Source organism: Corvus brachyrhynchos, unplaced genomic scaffold (assembly GCF_000691975.1).
Source record: "Corvus brachyrhynchos isolate BGI_N302 unplaced genomic scaffold, ASM69197v1 scaffold466, whole genome shotgun sequence".
NCBI lineage: Eukaryota > Metazoa > Chordata > Aves > Passeriformes > Corvidae > Corvus > Corvus brachyrhynchos.
The window spans coordinates 1908508-1929762 of NW_008238635.1; the positions used below are offsets into that span (position 1 = coordinate 1908508).

At 44.1% G+C, this 21255-nt stretch overlaps 1 protein-coding gene across 1 annotated transcript in view; it reads left to right on the forward strand.

Annotated features, from left to right (window-relative positions):
* The window catches only part of SOAT1 (sterol O-acyltransferase 1), a 24051-nt gene extending 3026 nt beyond the window's left edge, over positions 1–21025 (forward strand). Inside the window, exons 2-15 of the mRNA XM_008636110.2 lie at positions 4619–4677; positions 8390–8538; positions 8633–8692; positions 9005–9112; positions 10837–11119; positions 12235–12313; positions 12949–13030; positions 13677–13722; positions 14806–14935; positions 15343–15440; positions 15899–15997; positions 16498–16633; positions 17377–17522; positions 18309–21025. Of these exons, the coding sequence (XP_008634332.1) occupies positions 4619–4677; positions 8390–8538; positions 8633–8692; positions 9005–9112; positions 10837–11119; positions 12235–12313; positions 12949–13030; positions 13677–13722; positions 14806–14935; positions 15343–15440; positions 15899–15997; positions 16498–16633; positions 17377–17522; positions 18309–18365 (1532 nt within the window). The 3' untranslated portion in view covers positions 18366–21025. The remainder of the gene's footprint in view (positions 1–4618; positions 4678–8389; positions 8539–8632; positions 8693–9004; positions 9113–10836; positions 11120–12234; positions 12314–12948; positions 13031–13676; positions 13723–14805; positions 14936–15342; positions 15441–15898; positions 15998–16497; positions 16634–17376; positions 17523–18308) is intronic.
* Positions 21026–21255: the final 230 nt, after the last annotated feature.

The window sequence follows — 21255 nt, forward strand, 5'->3', positions numbered from 1 at the left end:
CAGGAGATACGAAGAGAAATATGAAACTGTTCTGCTTAATGGGATATTGGTATTAGACAGTACTGGTTGCAAGAAAACTCACCTGGAGTGAGCGTAATAGAAACTGCATGGACAGATCTTAAAAGGCTAGAGAGGACATGGGTCATAAGTGTGCATATGAATGCCTCTAAAATGCTCAGATTAGTCCGTTCAGAGCAGTAAAATGGTGGGTTTGGAGTCTGTTCTTGTTTCCCCAGAAATCAGGAAAGGCCTGAAGTGTCTCTGGAGGCTGATCTGCAAACAAGCTGTGTGGCATATCTGTTTGGTGTGAGTAAGCCTGTTTGGTAATGCTGATCTTAGAAAGGGGCTGTTATCTTCCAGTGGAGAGGTTACTATCGATCATCCCTGGTGCAGAAGTTCATGGTGATGCACAAACTGTGTGTGCCTACAGAGAGATGGAGGAGGAGAGAGCTCTCCAGCAGGGAGCAATTTGGAAAGATTTAGCCTTTGCTGTGTGACTCACAGCAGTGAGTGTTCAGGGTTTCAACAGGCTGTTCTTGCAGATTAAGTTGCTTGAATTGAGTATCTGGGATGTGTTTCTGAGGGATAGATCAAAAAGCTGTTTTGTCTAGGTGGATTCTGGCAATTCTAGGGGCTGTCATGTTTTGGAACCTGTGGGTTAGGTGGAGGCTCAGCAGTCTCTTGTGAAGAGCCTGCGGACATGGTAGCATAATGTGGAGAATGCTGGTGTTCCTTCCTGCTGGTGAAGAGGCTGTTTGGGTTCCATGTCCCTGCAGCACTGATTTTTTTAAGCTACATACTCACCCAGCTGCAGTGCAGTGACCTATGGCCTGTGAATTCTTTAAACAGATCAGCTGAGTCTAGTCATAACTTGCCTCTATTTGCTGAGTGGCCAAATAAATTATCCTGAGTAAGAATAACATTCATTAGCATCAAATTATTAACGTGTGTTGTATTGTAGCAATATGGAACTCCTCCCCTCTTTTACAGTAGCCTTGCACTAGATTGGCTTTAATATTGCTTTGCTTCTGATAACATCTTCGGTGTTTTTGGAGAGGGAGCCTTTAAATCCAGGTCACTGACAGTGATGAAGTCCTTCTGCCTGTGTTGCTTTAACCTCTTGGATGGGAAGTTGTCTTATCAAGAAATAACAAAGCTGGTTTTTTTTGGATCCCAAGCTGCAGCACCAACATCATATGAGTGATTCTCTGCTCTACCCATCTCAAATGTCACTTATCTGTAACATGTGCAAGAGTGGGTTGAAAAAGGGACAACAAGATCCTTTAGAAAAGGTACGCTGTCAATCTTGTGAAACTTGAATTACTCAACTTTTCAACAATTAAGAAGCTTTCTCAATCTTCAGGTGATTTTTTTATTAGCTTGGTTTTCATAGGGAAACAAAACTTACAATTAAATTGCTCGTGCATTTTTTCTTCTGGCTTTTGAGCCTGCTTGGAATTTGGTCTGCATAGAGGAGTCACATTCTGAAAGGATCAAGCTCAAGACAAGTGGTCCTTTAAAGATCTTGTTAATGTCCTTGCTGATGGGAAAGGAACCCAATGCCATTGAGTAAAAACTTCTTCCTATGAACAAAGCTTTTCCGAAGCAAGCCCTGCTTAAGTCTTCTCTGAAAGTGCCCACTATTTCATATTCGTCTTCAAGACAACTTTCTCATGACTTTAAATATATTTTCTGCCTTCTTAAGGCAGAATCTCAACTTCTTTTAAATGCAAAGATGTCCCTGCTTGTATAGTGCAGCCTTGAGTTCATTTTTATATCATACTGTTGCAATCCCAAAGTGATACAGAGGGATGCAGGCTTCATTTGCAGGGTGAAAGGAAAGGGAAGATTTGGACTTCTCAGCAGTGCACGTTTCCTTTTAGACTGAAAATCGTGTGCTGAATCTCTTCTCCAGTGACTTGACAGAACAGAAGTGGTGTCTTGCGCAAGGGAAGATGAATGATTAAAGATGATGTGCTTGTTCTCTGCTATCTGCCTTGTGACACAGCTGGCTTTATGGGGTGATGCAATCCAGCAGAATGGGTTGGTTCGGGGTGACTTTTCTTCTGCACAAGGTTTTGTGTTGAAAAAGACAAGCTCACAGGTGAGTTGACTTTGTCATGTGAGATGCTTATACTGAAGCCACGGAGATGTTGATTTTAAAACCTATTAAAAGATGCTGTGTTTCTAATCTTTTCTGTGCATGCACACTAGGATGAGGGCAAATAAAGTGACAGGAGGACACTGCATACAATTTAGCAATTACAGCATCAGCAGGTCAGAGACTGGCCTCATTTCTTGTACAACCATTAAAGCTGGACATTTGGTGTATGTAACCTATACCCAGTTTTAAGGCCCTGTAGTCTTAAAAGAGTGTTTTATTTCCTGGGTAGTTTTTAATGTGAGTTTTTAATGACTGAGGCTTCAAAGGCAAGATCTGACAGGAAATATATGGACAAAGAACTGGTTATTTTATTTTTAGCTTATCTTAAAGGAAATAATGCAATTCCTTAAGTCCCATGTGTCCTGTTCTCTTTGGCTGTGTTGGGTGGCTTCAAGCAAACTTGATATCATCTTGAAGACTGGCAGCTGGGTAAGAGACACAAATTCTTAGTTTTTTGAAGGGAAAGGTTAGTTGTTCTTTGAGCTCCTCTGTTCTGCTTTCTAGCAGGTCAGCGCAAGGTGGCTCTTCCCAGAGTAGTAATGGAAGGAGGGGACTGGGAATACAGTTGTGGAGTGGCACAGTGAGGGAGTAGAGCCACTGAGAATTTATGAAGGGGCACAGTTCTGCTGCTTGTGGAACAACTTTGTTTATTTTTTTAATGTATTGGGGGAGTGTCTGTTTGAGACCAGCAAAGTGCCTGAGCTGAATGGGTCAAGGGTATGTTACATTCTTCTCAAATTCTTTTCCAGACTGCTGTTGTTCTGCAAATGTAACAGCACCATGAGCTTAAATACTGAAGTTTGGGGTTGGTGGTTTTTTTTTCTTGGAGGTGAGATGCTTAGCAACCAGGAGTTCTATTTTTGTAAAAATGGATCTTTGCATGCAGCCAAAATCAATGGTGTTAAGCAGTTTCCTTGTTTGTTGTTAACATTAGAAGTCTGCTAAGTAATAGGCAGTTGTTGCTGGTCTGTCCTTAATCCTACAGCCTGTGTAGCAGATGGGCAAAAACCAAAATCCCTCCAAACAGACAAAAATCAAAATTCCTGCTTGATTGGTGGGAAGGGGAATTAATGCTAACAACTGAGCATAGCTGCACCAAAGGTAAAGCTTCTTGTGTTGTTGTAGTCTTCTCCAGTACTGGAACAGGAGTCACCTCTGAAGCAGGGCTACCTAAAACACTTACAACCAGTTGCTCAAACAGGTTGACTGAGACTCCTGAGCATTACAGAAGCACTTCCTTCTCTGAAAACGAAACTGCATTTTATGTGGAGGCTGTTCTCATGCAAGGAGGCCACGTTATGCACCGTGGTAGTGCTATCAGTCTGCCTTCTTGTCTCACAGCAGCACAACTTTGGCACCTCTACAGCAAATCTGTTAGCTCATGCTTCCCTGGAATCTTATTAGGGAATCAACTCAGTACCTTCTTTTTCTAAAAGTGGTAATGTTGTCTGAGACACCAAACATGCAAGTTGTAATTCTGGCTGTGTGTCAGTGTGTAAGGTGGTGCTGTAGCTATAAATGCCAAAGGATATGCACAAGGCAAGGTTTGTTGCTATCTTTTCACTCTGACTAGTATTTTAGGGGGGTGGATGCTGCTGCTGCTTCAATCTTGATTTTCCTTCATGTGCAAGACTCTGTGTTTTAAGTAACTTTATCTTCTGTTCTTTTTGGAGAAGTGAAACACCAGCTGGTGCTTGTCCTAAAACTCAACTGGTCCGAAGTGTCTGACCAGTGGGTGTTGTTCCCCTCGATGTCAAGAGGCATCTCAGATGTGTGGTTTTTAGTGCGGAAGAAAGGTGGCATTTCAGGCTTCACCTATTGGCCAGTGGTGTTAGTAATGACAAAAGTCAGATTATATTGATGGCATGTTAGCCTGACTGTTTACTTAAACTGTGAAACACACAGGAATACAGTCACACTGATATCTAGCACTTCTGGGGGATTAAAGGAGTGGGAATAGCCAGATCTGACCACAGGATAACTGTCCAGCTTGCCATTCAGCCCGTCTTAGAGCTGACCATGGTGTTTTACTGACAGCTGTACTGACTGCCTTGTCTATTGGCAATGGAGAGACCTCCAGACAAACTAACCTTGCATCTGGGTAAGATAAAACTCTGATAAAAAACCAGCACACTTGGATATGACCTTCTAAGGGTCGTTCTGATTGCTGCTTCAAGGCTGAATATGTTTAGGGACCTTGGAAAGATTTGCAGAGTTGCTGATGAAAAATAAAATCCAGCATGTTATCAGCTGTTGACTGCCTTACAGTGCTGTGATCCTAAAATACGTGGTCATAGTTTATGAACTTGCTGCAGCTTTGATTTGAGTTTAGTGGGAACCTATTAGAAGTCAGAAATGCTATTGAAAAATTATTGTCTGAGCTACTGTATGCTGTGCTTTCTGTGTTTTCAGATGTGCAACTAAAAATGTTCAATGTTTGCTTTCCTTCCTTAGGCTGGGTTGATGTTGACCACGTGATAACGAGGAAAATGCAGCTAATAGCAGAAGCTGAGGTAAATACAATACTTGCTTGTGGTGGGGAGCAGGACAATTGACCCTGGATGTCATCTGGAGAGTCACTAGCCCTGGAACACAAACAGCCCTATTCAGTCCTACCTTGAGTGCAGTGACTTTTCCACAGCCCTCTCTCTCTCCCACTTTGCACAAGAGGGGTAGTGTTATATAATGAGGTTCTGTCTTACTTGACCCCAATAGGTTGAAGTCCAAAGATAAGAATGAACTTTGAGACCTGTAAATAAAATGGAAATTGCCTTACCACTGACTTTGGGCAGTGTCATGATTAGCCAGCCTGCTTGCATATTGAGCCTTTAAAATGCTCTGTGTCCTGCTATCCACTGAATAAAGGGCAGCATGGAGCCTCTATCCCACAGCTCACAGTAAGGAGATGACCTTCCTGAACTTTGGTCTCATTCTTTCTGTCAGTGAACAATATCCTCAGAGAAAATAGCACTGGGTGTTTCTGGCATCATCTGCATCTGTGTGGGCTGCCGTTTTCTTAGATCACATTAAGGTGATTTATGCCCAAATTACATTAAATTGGCTAAGGATGAGCTGCACCCTCCTTGTTAACCATTGTTTTGTGGCACCTGTGTTCTCCAGGGCGAATCACCCTGCACTCTTGCAGAATTTTATTGCAGAAAATTCCGTGGTAAATCTGAAGTGATCTAATTGTGCCAGCTTGACATGTATAGTAGGGAGTGGATACTTAGAAGACAGAGAAAAATACCTTGCACCTTTGAGATATTTTCCTGGTTTCCCCCCCCCACCCCTATAGGGGGTGTGTAATTTGTAACAGATATAACTAAAGTGTATTTAAATGTCTTCCACAAAGCATGTGCTGCTTTTTTGCTGAAACTCCTAAAATTCAGCCCATCAGAAGGATAGCCAGCTCAGAATTTTATTTTGGGTGTTGTCTTATCCTGTTTATCCTTGCTGAGAACAGGAGATCAAGCCTGGTAACTTCTCTGCAGACAAAACAGCCACTGTTAATCACTGTGGTGGCAGTGGGTGTTTGCAGGAGAAAAAGCACAAGTAGCTTTGGAAGTTCCAGGGAGCACTAGCTGGTTGCAAGGGGACAACTTGACCTTGGATTTCTTTTTTTCAGGAGTGTCTCTTGTTCCTTATTTTTTTTCCTGGTCACCAGCTTTGAGACACAGTTTGTAGACAAAGTGATTTCTTACCCACAAAGAGAATCCTAGAAAACCAGTAGGTCACTGGTGTTTTAATTGCTGAAGTTTCTCCCAAAACATAGGGAGTTCAGATTCTAAGTCCTGAGCCATGCAGCTTGCAGATTTGTTTAAGGTGCTTCAAGGCTGAGAAAAAAAAAAACACTCTACTGCAAAATACCTGAGAATTTCTGGAGTGCTGGGCCCTTTTGTTGTGGGAACCCCTGAACAGAGGCTTGGACTGCAGTTTATCTTTTCTGTGATAGGTATCTGAATTCTAGGCAGATGCTTGACTTGTGGAAAGCCTGGTCACTGGCAGCACCTGCAGGTGTAAATGGGATTTGTAGGAGCTGGGTGTTGCTCATGCAGAGGAGGCCTTCAAGCACCTGCACTCTAGAAGTGCAGTCCTTTGTCCATGCTAAGCAGAGCTGAGAATGGTGTGTTCTGTCTCTAGGTCAGGGCTGGGTGTTGTCACGTGTCAGTGACCAAAATTACCGAATCTGGTAGGATGAGTAAAGCTCTGGGGAACTGTTGCAACTTTATAAGGAAGGGTCACTTCCCTCAATCCCTGACTTGTCATCAATTCTTAGTATTGGCCAGCTTCTGCTTTTGACAGCATAGCATTCTTTTAATGGTTTTTGGTTTGTAATTGCAGTTAGTTACAATTACTGTAGGGTCTGTACTCTGATTTGTATTTTATTTAGTCTATTAAGAACTCATGGCCTGCTCTCCCAATCCAAGCATGTGCACGTGTTGGTATCAGCCCTGGAGGGCTGTGTTAGGAGGAGGCAATCTCAGCAGAGTGCCAGCCAAAGGGAAGAGGTATTTTAAGGAAATATCACCTGCTAAGCCTCAGGAGAGTTAGGCTAAAAAAGGGGAGACACTATTTAAAAAAAAAAAAAAAGTCGGGAATGAATAGTGCTTTGTTTGGCATGGAAATTTGAGCAGTCCAAGAGAAACATGAATTTCTATTTGACTTTTTGGTAGGGATATGTGCATGTGTGCTGTAAAATTAGGCCGTACCAGGGAGCACCAGTGTCTTCTGTTACAGGTTGTGTTCACAAGTAGTCAATATTTGTTGTTTATTTTTTTTTCCTGTTTTAAAAGGAGCAAGTTCCTATCTCTTGCAGAGACAATCCTCTGCCTCCCAGAAAAGCATAATCTAAAAGTAGCCAGATCCTAAGAACTTTGTTAAGCACTGGGGAAGCTTATTTAGTCTATTCTAGAAGCTGCTAAATAGGGGGGAAATGTTTTTTCAAGTTAAATATTAATGTGCTCCTTTTCCTACTGCAGCTTTTGTTTCAAGAGATCTCTCTGGATATGACCACTGTAAAACAGGAGGAATGTAGAGTTCTGGTCCATCTTGACTTCAGGGTCTTCTCCTTGGATGTGGTCTCACTTCAGATAGTCTTGTATTTCCTGCCAGAGAGTTAAACTTGCTTGGCTGTTGTCACATTAAACAGGAGCTTTTTTGTAAGAATACATCATCTGTTCATGGATTTCATAGGATCATGGAATAGTTTGGGTTGGAAAGGACCTTAAAGATCATCCATTTCCATCCCCTGCCATGGGCAGGGACACCTTCCACTAGACCAGATTGCTCAGAACCCTGTCCAAGCTGGCCTTGAACACTTCTAGGGATGGGGCAGCCTCTACCAGGGCCTCCCCACCCTCACAGGAAGGAATTTTTTCCTAACATCTGATTTAAACCTGCCCTCTGCCAGTTTGAAGCCATTGCCCCTGGTCCTGTCAGTACAGTTCCTCATGACAGGTCCCTCTCTGACTTCCCTGTAGGTCCCCTTCAGACACTGGCAGGTGCTGTGAGGTCTCCACACAACCCTCTCTTCTTCAGAAACCTCCTTGAAAACAGGCTTTTTTTCCTTTTCAGCCTTCAAGATGAGACAGTAGATAGGAGTTGGGAATTTTGGAAGTGATCAGGGAAACATGTGTTTCTTGAGCAGCTGATCAGTAGCAAGACCAGATGAAAGGATGATACGTAGTTATCACGTAGGAGGACCTGCACCTCGACTCTGGAGGCAAACTGGAACCCAGGCAAAGGATGGTCAGACAAATATGGCTAGTAAACACTTGCATAAAGAAAACAAAGCAAAATATGCAATTAGATTTTAAGTAATTTCTTGAAGCTTGCCTTTTGCCGGAGGTGATGGCTGTCTGGCAGAGTGTTCGGGAGCTCGGGGGTTGGCTCTCAGCTGTGCTTCATCACTAGGCTGGTCCCATTTGGTGTTTGAGAGCTAAACATTAAGGAACTGAGTTCTCACAAGTCTGATAAGTCTTCTAAAAGGCCAGAACGATTCTGTGTTGAATCTGATGGAGAAGATAAATGTTATTCAAAGCCCTCTGGCCTGAGGGCTTGTGAACCTCGGTCTTATCCAAGTAAGCTCCAACTGTTGGCAGATGGTACAGAAATGTTTTCTTGATGCCTTGCTCTTTCCTGCTCCAGAGAAAAAGGAATATAATTATTGTATGAAAATGTACCCAGCAAGTTAAACAGTTTACTGCTGTGTTTTTACTCTCTCAGCAACTGAAGCCAGCTTTCATGAAGGAGGTGGACAGTCACTTCACAGAGTTTGTGAACAGTTTGGTGGCAAAATCAGCACTCCTGGACTCCTCATCTCCAGCCTCCCTTTTCCCAGCTTCCTGCGCCGAGAAGGAACTGCACAAAGCCAAGTAAGTCCCTTTTAAGCTGTTGCTATAACAAGGTTATGTTTCCTGGAAGCTTTATTTCCTTTTTTGTCTCAAACGTTCTCTTATTTCTTTGCAGGAATTCGAGGGCCCCTCCAGAACATGGGAAAATCTTTACTGCCAGGAGGTCCCTCTTGGAGTGAGTAACTTCATCAAATTAATTTCATCAAATTGACTGAGAATGCCCTTGATAGCAAAGTAATGAGCCTTTGCTTTGAGGTTCTTTTCCTGCCACTACCCATGGTCTTGTGTTCAAATCCGTAGGGACTAATCTGTTCGACCTTCTCTCTTTCTATAATATCTGTACTACATCTTGCAAATATAAACCTTAATTACAGCCCTCTCAGTACCACTGGGATCATGGCTAATTATCCTTTGTCTGAGGATAAGCTGAGGAAGTGTCTGTGTCTGTGGCACCCCAACTGTACCTTAACTCTGGTCTCTTCCTCAGTGAGCTGTTTGAAGTGAGTCACATCAGGACAATCTACCACATGTTCATCGCTCTTCTCATTGTCTTCATCCTCAGTACACTTCTAGTAGACTTCATTGATGAAGGAAGGTAAGAATGCTTTGGGAAGACAGGGATAAGGGCTGGGAATAGCTCTTCCAGAGTGCCAGATGTACACGAAACTGCAGAACAGTGCAGAAGAAAGGGGGAATCCTTCTTGGGATGTTGTTGGAAGTGTGGGTTTCAACTTGGCATACTTAGAATATATGCTGGAACTCCTGTTGAGAGGCTATGACCATTTCAAATCAGATAGCTGGGTATTAGGAAAACACTGCTAACTGATGTGTTACACAAGAACTGTGGCCAGCACAGTTCAGCCCAATGTGCTTAGTTCATCACGAGGCTGGCAAAAGGGAATGTGGAATACTTTAGTTGAATATCTTCAATGAGACAGTAGCTTTCAGCTGCTTGTGTTGCTCGAAGAAGGACTCTGCTTAGAAAAACTTTAAATACTTCAGCAGTCCTTCCTCTGTTTAAAAATGACAGTTCTGAAGCACTCTACTTGTACTTAAATAAAAATAGAACTTTGTTTTTCCTGGGGAAAAATCTCAAGGATGTTGGCACAGCCTCTGCTGAGATAGTGCTTTGCAGGTAGCCAGTTGTGAACAAGATTGTGAAAGACTGCTTTCCTCACACTGACTTGTTGCTTAAGTAGTATTTTGGCAAGCTATATCTCATGTACACAAGTAGGATTACATGTTTATCTTGCTGATTGTTGGCTCTTCAGTGTACAAAACCAGAGCTGTATCTTGATTATAATCACTGTCCCTTTGGTCTGGGTATAAGAACAGGCTCATGTGCTGCTGAATGTTTTTTAGCTGATCCTAACTTACTAGTGCATGGACATTGGGGGAGAATGGGTATTTACCTTACAGTCAACTAGGGCTGGATTCCCCAGTTACTTTTAAAATAATTTTAAAAATGGTATCTGTGGTTTTAGCCAGATCTGATAACTTGGATCCAGTTTGCAATTGAGCCTCCACCTGAGAAGAAAAAACTTTTGCTGGTGTACTCTTTACTGTCATCTTCTCTGACCTTAGTTTAGAAGAGTTGCTTATTGCAGGAGTAAGCTCTGATGAGTGTGAGAGGCAGTAAAGTTTATCAGCCTTTTGTTGATGTCCTCATGTTTTAAGCTTGATTAATGGACTAAAGTACCTGGTGCACACCAGTTGGTCATATTTGGCCTGACCTTCTAATGACCCTGAGCCTTTTGGGGAACTTCCAAACTGAGTCCATGTGGAATGCCCACAAAGAAGGATTAAACTAGGTTTGAGTGCTGGTTGTTAAAATACCCCATGCCTATAGAGGCAGGGAAAAAGCCTCTTTAGGCTTAAAGCCCTGGGAGGAACTGAGTTTCAGTGCAGTAGTGGTGGTGTCCTGGGAGAGTTCCCCAAAATCTCTGGCAGACCCTGGTTCGGCAGTGGATTGTTCAGTCACGTGCTTGTTCTTAGCAGGGATGAGCTTGAGCCCACTCTTAAAGCACATGCTGATCTTAGAGATGTGCTTAAGCCCTGTGGGATTTGAAGGTAAGCTGTGCCTGACAGCACTCATGGCATCAGTCCTTCTCTTATTTTCTGGGATACTTGAGGGTGGCCACTTGGTGCTGCCACAGACAGCCCTCTGTTTCTGAGCTCAAATTGCCATGGTCACTTCTGTCCAGACTGTCAGACAACTATGATCTGGGAGCTTTGTGTTTTGTAGCCACTTAGTGGAGCAGAAGTATTTCTAATCAAACAATGGACACTGAAAATTGTCTCTTTCCTTGTGCCTTCTAGGCTGGTCCTTGGATTTGATCTCCTGGTCTTTGTTTTTGGAAAGTTCCCCGTAGTCTTCTGTACTTGGCTGTGCATGTTCGGTGCCACAGTAGTTGTTCCATACAACCTTTTTGTCTGGTGGGCCCAAGGCTACTCCAGTTCCTCCCATCGTGCAATCCACTCTTTCTTCTACGGGATGCTGTTCACACTCTTCCAAATAGCTGGGCTTGGGTTTGGACCAACCTATGTTGCTGTGTCCTATGCCCTGCCTCCAGCTTCCCGCTTCATTGTAATACTGGAACAGGTGAGTCCCTACCCTGTATCCTCTGTGTCCTAGGACACACTGACTTTTCTTTTCAAAGAAAAGTGGGAAGGGTCCTTCTTCCTAAAGGAGTCAAATGTTACTTTTATTCATTAAATTAAGCCAGGGCTGTGGATGCAGTATCTCTTGAGACTTGAGGACAGTCACATGCAGCAAATCTAATAAGAGTAGAGAATAAACTTAATTTTGACCTGGAAACCACTTGTGGGTTTTTACGCTGTATTTAAGATTTTACTGTGGGCTTTTACTTCAAGGCTGAAATTCCATTTGTTTCTGGTTGTCCTGTGGATGCTAAATGTTCAAAACCAATTTTAAGAACATGTTGTGCCACAGTGCACAAGGAAGCTGTAACATTCCTCTTTAAAAAACAAACCCAAAAAAGCAAGTACATAGTCAAGAAGTGGTTCCTGTTTGCATTTCTGTTCCCAAGAAGTCAGTGTCTTGGCTCTGTAGTCAGAACTTATTTGGAAGTGGAACTGGTTTTTGTGGCAGGGAGCAGGGGAAGAGTGCAAGAGTGGAGGTCTGGTCAGACCATCAGGTTAAAACAAGGATGGTCAGGGATGAGTGTAGTTTTAAGAATTAACTTTGGACTGGCCCTACTTTTGGTTCTTCAGTATTAAAACAAATTTTTTTTTAAAAACCTGCTCAACAGCTGTGGACTTTTTATGTGGGGCACCACCTTATACACAGGTAGTGATAGTTGCTGTACAACACATGTAATTTCAAGGAGTCATCTAGACTTTGAAACATCCAGGCCTGCTGAAATGGAGAGGGGTTCCCTTCAATTTTAATGTTAGCTGATTAGTGACTTGCTGGTGTTATTGAGTCCCTGTGTATGTGGTGGTCCTGCAAGTGTAGATGAGATGTGTTTGACTCTCCTGAGCTATGATTGCTGCTGCATGTTTCCCCTTGCAGAGTTTGAAATTCGTGCCAGTTAAACAGGCTTGTGGGCAGAGGAAGCAGCCCTTTCCTTGTAGAAGGGCTAAATTGGAAAGAAACCAAGATGCTGAAGGTGTTGCTGTAAAATGCTTGATCCAGTCTTCACTGGAAAGCTGGGAAAAAGAGAGCACTAAGCTGCTCTTCTCTTGGCCTTACAGGTTCGTCTTGTCATGAAGGGTCATTCCTTCATCCGGGAGAACGTACCCAGAGTGCTGTCCTCGGTAAAGGACAAGTCTGGTGAGTGACTGCTTCACTTGGCATAGCCAGCTCTAGTTTTCCCCCCATTGCTTTGAGCTGCCCTCATCAGCTGGAGAGGTGAGACTTCAATAGGTGTCTGTGGATGGGGAGGTCAAAGGTTTTGCATCATAATTTCAGCCTGAACCTTTTCATTTTTATTCAGTTGTATTAGACAACAAGCTAGACTGTTGTTCAGGTCCAAGTCCTCTCTGGATCGTAAGTCTTTGTTCTCCAGGGTTCCTTATTTCTGCTTTTAGGAGTGAAAGGTGCTGCCTGCACACCTGCAGCTCAGTGCTCTAGATGAAGTGACAGCAATCACAGAACAAAAGGCCTTCTAAGCAAGGCATGCTAGAGCTGGCTGAATGTTTTGATACAGGCCTTGCAGCTTTATCTTCCCCAGGAGGAAAGGAAATGTTAGGTGTTAGCAGAGAGTTAGTTACCCTCACTTGTGAACTGTGCTTCGTGCATTCCATCTGAAAGGTTGAGTTTGTTTTATTCTCTGCAAATGCCATACCTTTAGTTCCAGACTGAGGTTTCTGAGGTGAGAAGGGTTCTGTTTTGTGAAAGGGTACTGGGGAAACTGAATTGTCAGTAAACAGATTGCAGAGTGTTCTTTTATTTCCCCCTCTTCCCAGGCACAGTACATATTCCCAGAATTTCTCAGTACCTGTACTTCCTCTTTGCTCCCACCCTCATCTACAGAGACAACTATCCCAGGTAATGTGAGCAGCAACACAACATTAAAGTAGTCTGAAAACTGAAGCCAACATTAGGCACCCCTGGGTGTGATCAATTTATGCATTAGAGCTTTCATAAAGATGTGGTTAAGCTGGCAAGGGTGAGACTTGCTCGTGGAGTTCTGCTTTTATTTCTTTGGGAAACTCACTTGAAGTTCAACAAATTAAGAGCTTGCTACAGATTATGTAGTGATAGACACTTCCTGCAATAGGAACCCAAGTGTTTTATGTGGTGCTAATAAGTAGCCCTGTCCCTGAGTTTGAGGCTGAAGCCTTTCAAAGTGGGAGCTCCCAAACTCTTGTGTCCATGGCTGGGTTGCACTTTGGCAGTGTGAAGTCAGCAGTCCCTTACATGACTGTCGGCAGCTCCCCACCTCCTGCGGAACTGCACGGTGCTGCCCTCCAGATGCCTTCCCATTTATGGAATTGCTGCAGTTGAAAGTGAGGAACCAGCAATTTGGGCAGACATCCCTTGGACGGCAGGAGATTAAGAATTCTGGAATCCAAAAGCCATTTTTTTTTCAGAGAATACGTCAGTAAAATTGTAAATTCCCTCAAGTAATGGAAGGGAGGGGTTTGCTGCTTTGAGGTCCTGTTCAGCTGGGATACCCTGTTCTTTTTCCTAGGAATCCCACGATAAGATGGGGCTATGTGGCCACCAAGTTTGCACAGGTGAGTAGTGCAGCTTTCTGCAGAATACACTCTTGGAGATCATCTCAGATGCATTGCTCAACAGCTCTCTCTTTGGCATTGAATCACCCTGCTTGGCGTGGGCTTACCAGTAAAGAATACTTTTCAGTGACTAACAAATAAACTGTGATCTTGCTGCGCTGATGGTTGTGCCAAAGATTAAAACATTTAAAATCTTTGCTTAAACGAGCCCCCAGATGGAAAAACCTCTCTATGTGTAGAGCAACACCCATGCCCTCTTCACCCTGATTGTAGTGCTCTGGCACAGCTTCCTCTCTGCAGATATTCAGAGCAGTTCTGAAATAATGAGGCCTGGAGTCCAAATCCTCAGTGCCCGTTTGAGTTCAAGGTTGACTGGTTCTTCACATTTGTGGTCGTGAGCTCCATAGCTTCTTGTGGATGCGTTTCCAAGTAATGGATTTGTGTGACTGAAACCTTCACTGTCACACAATGCATTTATGGTTTAAAGAGCAAAACAATTTTTTAAAAAAAGGCAGCATGGACAGGCCTTTGGCTGCTTGCTGTTGGGCAGAGGATGACAGAGCACACACCTGCCTTACATCAAGGTACTTAAACAGTGACTTGTATTTTGACCTCAACATCCACAATGTGGGTTCATGAGCCACTGAAAGCCTGAGGTGCTTTGGCCTGTAAACGTCTTCTTTGGGATAAAAGAAAAATAAGCTGTAATATTGGATTTAACTACAGTAAGTATTTCTCAATTATTTCTGCCCTTATCCTGGATGTATATCAAGGGTACTTTTCCCACTTTGGCAGTGGCATGGATTTTTTGTCAAGACTTTTGAGTTGATAGGACTGGGAAAAACTGACAGCTGCTGTAATAGAAAAGAGAAGCTGATTTTGCTGCTGGCTGTCAGCATGCTCCAGGGGTTGCTGTGGCTTGCTTTCTGCCTGGATCCTTAGGGAGGTTTATTGGCAGCAGTGTAAAATAAATTCTTTTGGCTTGTGTTGGCAGCTGCTGTTCTCTCCTAGAGCTGGCAAGTGGTGATATTTTAATTGTGTGTTTCTGTTATGAAGTCAGGTTTTGGGGTATTTTTGTTCCAGGTGCTTGGTTCACTTTTCTATGCCTACTACATCTTTGTGAGACTCTGCATTCCTCAGTTTCGCAACAGCAGTCAGGAAACCTTCAACCTCCGAGGGCTGGTTCTCTGCATCTTCAACTCCATCCTGCCAGGTAGGGCCCAGATCCACAAGTGACTTTTATCTTGGTGCAAGACGTGGAAGGGAGAAGTGCTTCATCTGAGATGTGTTCGTGACAGGCAGAGATCAGCAAAGGAGATCTTGTGGGCAGACGTCAGCACTGAGGGGTAAAACTTCAAAATCAGCAATACAAAATAAAAGCTGGGTTTGAATTTAACTGTCTTCAATCAAGTTGCAGCTCTGGGGCAGCCTTGCTGTTGCCCTCTGGGGCGAGCAGGGCCTGGCGTGGTGAGAAACTGAAATGCTGTTGTGCTATCTGTACAAAACAGTAAAGCTCATCTGTGTCAGTGTCTGTGAGACCAGTTTTGACTGTGTTAGGTGCTCTGGCTTATGGCTGAGAGAAAACACTACAGAACTGGTGTGGATGTCCCTTGTTCCCAGGTGTGCTGATTCTCTTCCTGGTGTTCTTTGCATTCCTTCACTGTTGGCTCAACGCGTTTGCCGAGATGCTGCGCTTCGCAGACAGGATGTTCTACAAGGTAAGAAGCAGGAGCTGTAGTTCATAAAGCTTCTGAAAGTCATTGTCATCATGAAAAAAAAAAAAAGAGGAGGAAACTGAAGATTGTTTTACCAAACAAAGCAGCCGTGGGATTGTACTTGGTTTATGCTGTTAAGGCGTAAGTTTGTTGCTGTGCTGTGGAACAGCTTTGATTTCTGCTTGGCAGTCTGAGTTGCTGAAGGTGAAACGCCCTGTGCACAAACAGAAGCAGCCACCAGACCTACCTGGCAGTTCCATTACCCTCTTCATGTTCCTTTATCACGTCAGCCACTGCAGTTTGGGGTAAAACCAAACCTTAATATACCAAGTGGAATGCTGAAAGCGTGATGGAAAGCTTGGTCAAATTGTTATGTTAGCTTGGTATTATTGTGTCCTAGAAAAGCCCTCTAGAAGGTTTTATAGTTAATTAGATTTATAGTCTTTCAACTGTGCTTTCAGGACTGGTGGAATTCCACGTCCTATGCAAACTACTACAGAACCTGGAACGTGGTAGTACATGACTGGCTCTATTACTATGCCTACAGGGACTTCCTGTGGGTGAGTAGCAAGCAGATGTATTCATTTGGTAATTAAACATTTAACTACTGGGCAAAATGGTACATTTGTCAAGATGCAGCATCCCCGTCTGTTTAGAAGCACAGAAATGTTTCACATCAGCTGTTGTGGGGAGCCACTGTGCTTTTAGAGAGATCCAGTGCTCAGTGCCAAGTCCTTGAAGTGTGCAAAACGTGGGCCTGAGATGTGGGAGTGCAGGGATTGGCTCAGCAGTCAGAACTCAGGGTGCACTGTTTCCGTGAGCTGTGGTAGGCATTTAATGAGTGTGCTCAGCACAAGTACTTAGGCAGGGAACCACAAATACACCTGAACAAAAGCATCTAAACCCCAAGGTGCTCTGGGAGGCACTTAGCATTTCACATGTGCCTCTCGGCTGGAGGAGAGCCTTCTTAGCTCGGGGAGGAAAATCCAGTGCGTTGCAACAACCAAACAAAAACCACAGCAGAGTAGCTCCTAATACTTGGCATTCTCCTCTCTCCCAGTTTTTTGGAAAGAAGTTCAGAGCAGCAGCCATGCTGTCTGTCTTCACCGTGTCAGCTGCTGTGCACGAGTACGTCCTCAGCATCTGCTTTGGCTTCTTCTATCCGGTTCTCTTCTGCTTGTTTACGTGCTTTGGAGGTAAGTTCCAAGGAAGAGAGCATGGGAGGGGGTTTGTGGCTTTTTTGTTTAGAGAAGCATGCTTGGTGCTTTTGGCAATGACACCAGCTGTTCCATGAGCACTAATGCACAGTGGTGTTGTCCAAGGGGTATGAGTCCAAGCTTTGTGAATGGATTTTTGCAGCTCAGTAGACACACACCTATCTATACACAGAGGATTTGGAAGCTTGGGGCTTGGTGGAGAGGAAGAGAGTACGATATACTGCTGTTCCTGTGACACTGCACAGAGTTTAACAGCACTGCTTCTTCTTTGCCAAGATGGGGGTTGAATCACTGTGTGTCAGCAGCTTGTCAGTCTTCCTCTTTAAAGTCATAGTGGAAGGCAAGTATTACTTCGCTACTGCAGTGAGGAAGAGCCCATTTAAAAGTCAGAGCTCTTGCATTTCTTTTTGGGTTTTGAGTTAGAGGGCTCTAATAAACTCTAGGCCACTCCTGCCATGCCTTGGTGACCAGAGTAGCACAAAGAGTGTTGATTCCCAGAGGCACACAGCCAGGCCAGCTTGTTGGCAAGCTTACTGGAAGTAATGTCAGAACCAGCTCAGAGTATTTGCTCTATTGCCAAGCATCATTGGATTTTCATGGAGTAGCCTTGTTGCTCCAGAGATGAAGTGAAAGGAGGGGAAGATCCAGTAAAATTGGTTGATCTTTAATTCTTGAATCTTAAGCTTGTTTTGAGTAATGCTGCTCATGTCACCTCTTTCCAGTGGTCTTCAACTTCACCCTTAATGACCGTCGGAAAGGGCCCTTCTGGAATGTGATCATGTGGACTTCCCTCTTCCTGGGCCAAGGTGTCATCATCTGCCTCTACAGCCAGGAGTGGTATGCCCGCCAGTACTGCCCCACGGAAAACGTGAGTGCCTGGCCCTTCCTGTGGGATAAGCTGCTGTGGGAGTGCCTGTCCTGCCTTGCTGTGCAGGAAGAGTGGAAGTTAAATGGCGTGAGCCTTTCTGGCAGCGTGCTACATCCCTTCCTTTAGAGTGAGTTGGCCTAGAGGCTGCCTAACAGAAGTGCTTTCAGCAGTGCTCCTTCTGTGCTGGTGGTATTTCACTACTTGAAACCAAGGGTGGTGTTAGCACATTTCTCAGGATACGCTAGACCTCATTTAGGCTGTGGCAATGCAACTGCAGCACTTGGCCAGTGAAGTCAGGAGAAACTTCTGGGGGAGGCCCACAAAAACTGCGCCTGTTGTGCCTCTCCCAGGCTAGAGTGGGTGGTGGTGAGAAGTGGTGACCTGTAGATAGTCTGGGGTTTTGGTGGTGTTTTCTGGAACTCGTTTTCTTGGTACCAGATTCTGTTCTAGATAAAACTTCCTGCTGTCCTAATTGATTTCAGTTTTAACCAAAGGTATCTTTGGCAGCCTCTATTTTAAGTTCGATTCTCCTCAATTAAGAGTTTGCCATCATAAATTACTTGGCTTCTTGATATAATGGGCTACTAGGCACAGTGTTTACCTGATGTAACAGAACTTGTGGCTGGAGCCACCCTCCAGGCACTGTTCAGTGAGGGCAAGAACAGGGTTGTAGAGTGCAGAAATGTGGTTTGATCTTTCCTGTTAGAGGAGTTTGACTTCAGCAGCTCGTAGCACAGCTGGTGCTGTTGGCATGTGACTAATTTACTGCCTCTCCATGTTTTGCAGCCCACATTCCTGGACTACTTAAAGCCACGCTCGTGGTCGTGTCATATGAAGATGTGAAAATGGGGTGCTCTGGCCATGTCATCACAGAAAAACAGAGGTGTCCTCCAAGTATTTGGACCAATGATCTAACTCACTACAGACTTTTTCTAAGGGAAGTTGTGCCTCCTGATTATTGGGGAGAAACTGTAATTTTTTAAAACATTGCTGGAGCAAACCAGTTGACCTGGATTGCAACAGACTTCAAAGGCAGCATCTATTACATGCTGTCCCACTTTGAGCCATTTCCATGCCAGTAAAACATTGAGCTGAAGGTGGAGTCTACTGGAATCCTACTCATCCAGGGGTCCCCCCAAGTTGCTGCTTTTCTGGACAAGAGGCAAGCTAGTCAGATTTGCTGGTAGCTCATTGTTGGTATCCGTCCATCTTTCTTAGCCATCCCTTTGCAGTTTTTTTCTCCTTTTTTGTAATGGGATGTCTACAAAACTTGTGTTCTTCATGATCCTGCCTGCCACTGAGACGTGGACAGATGGCAGAGCAACAGGGTGTTTGCCTCCTTGCTCTGAAGATGGCCAAAGTTTTCCTGGCTGCTTCAAACTGTATCCTGTGTATGTTGGCTGCCAACAGATATAAAATGGGCAGAGGAAGAGGGGTTGTCACTGTGCTTGTGGCTGCATTGCAGAGTCAGGTTCAGAAGCAGGGTGTGGTGTGTGCAGGCTTTATATGACTTTTTACACCAAAAGTTTGTTTTCTCTGTATTCATTTAGTTCCCAACTGCCTTACACCATTTTTGTTCTCTGAAGGCCCTTGTGAGTTGAGGAATACTTTTTCTTCTTGCTCTTCCTTTCTCCTGCTCTAGATAATCAGTTTTTTAACATGATAAACTTGTAAAAGAGCTTTTGCTTTAATTTGGCAGGTGCTTTAAGGTATACAGGTTGCTAAGGGTTTCTTTATTAAGAAAAACTTGAAATACTCTGACCCAACCATAAGAAAATGGGATCAGCTTTACAGGTACAGAGCATGATCTCGTTTGAAATGGCCACGTGCAGTCCAGTGTGCCCATGTGTGTTGGAGCAGCTTCTAATGCTGCTGAGGAAGGAGGACTGGCCCACAGCTGCTTTGTCACCTGCCTGTGTCTGCCCTGGCATCAGAGGGGGCTGCAGGTGGAGATCAGCTTCCTGGGTACTGTCCTCTTGGTGCAGAGGGAGGACATCCTCCCATACACACCAGTAAGGGCAGGGGCTGTGTGTGAGTTTGGGGTTTCCAGAACAATCAGAGCCCCTTCAGTTCCCTTGTTCTCAGGTGCTAAACAGAACAGGGAACTTCCAGTGTGTCTGGGTACAGATCGCTCCAGTTTTACTGGAACTGCAGCTCCTGTTATTGGAGACAGAGCCACCTGATGGACATACCCTAACTTTGGTGAAAAGGGCCACCTGACAGAGAATCCAGACCTTTGGTGACAAAGATTTTAGAATTACTCAAATGCTGCCAGAAACTGCCAGTAGAGAACAGCATTTCCTTACTGCCTACAGCCCTGGGTGTTTCATACCAGCAGTATTGGGACCATTAATGGACTCGTCTCCCAAGCCACTTCAGACTCTCCTTTGGGCTTCTGCTTTCACTAACCTAAGTCAGAAGTAAGTTCATGAAAGCTAGGGAATACTTTAACTCTTCCAAGTTTTCAGTCTTCTGTAAGAAGGAATCATGCTCTGGAGAAAAGATGTTGTACCGGGTCAAATTTGCCAAATAGTGTTTCTGTGTGAGGTTCTCTTTTGGAAACATCTCCTGCTAGAAAATGTTTGATGAAATAGTTGAAGTAATTTCAGAGGAAGGGGTTCATGTATATACTCAAATTTGGCAGTATTAAATCAAATTGAGCATTAAATTGATTACTTTATCCTCATTCAGCTTGAGTAATCTGAAATCTTTTATCATACTTTTCGTGGGAGGAAAGAACAGACGTTCTGGAACAACTAAGCTTCCTTATTGAAAAAACAGACAAAAAGACAAAAAAACACCCTTTGGCCAAACAGCTTTGTCACCTCCTTGATATAGGATGAGATTCACTCCAATTCCTTTTTGTTTGGTGCTCAAAACACTTACAGAACTAACTGCCCTCAGAGAGGGTGGGATGGATTAGGGACTTGGTTTGCCATCTTGATACCTGTGGCAGGTCTTGATACAGTCTCAGTGTTTTCAAAAAGAGACCAAAGGATGGCACTTTGTGCCCTGTTTTGGTGTTTCCCTCACACCTGGCACTGTTGTATGCCCAAAAGGAATATCAGCATTTACCACGTCAGCATCATCACTGTTCGAAGCCTGAGGGCTTGAGCATCTGGCAAGCAAAAGGCAACCACAAAGGGATGCTCAGCTGTTGGAACTAGCCTTAGCTTTTGACAAGTTGAGGTTTTCAGCCTTGTAGATCAAGGCGTCTGGCAAGCGTGCTGTCAGGGCGTTAACAATTTGGATTACTTTCCATTTTGTGGGTTTTTTAAATTGCTTTTGAACCTGGGCTTACTTTCAGTTTTCTCAAGCGTGCTGGGGGGGAAATACTAAGTCTTTTGCACATTGCTTGTTTAATTAAGAGTCAATTATACCTTGTTTGAGTTCCTTAGACTGCAAGTGCCAGAGCTAGCAGTGCGGTGTTCTGGTCAGCGGTGAGGATGTGAAGGTTCCCAACCTGCCCATTATGAGCTCTTAATATAATGTAATATAATATATCCTGTTTTCTGTGGTTCCTTCCAACACAAGAACTGTGCAGCTTGCTTCCATGGTAACTCCCTCAGTCGTGAGGTGGGAATCCTCCAGCTTTGGAATGGCAGCCAGCACAGCTGCAGCTCCTTGCTCGACAAGCTCACGACAATCACCGTTGGTACAGCAAAGCGCATCCTGGTTTTCATGCAGAAAACGATCTCTTCCTGGGAAGACCAAAGCTCTGTGGAACCCTCAT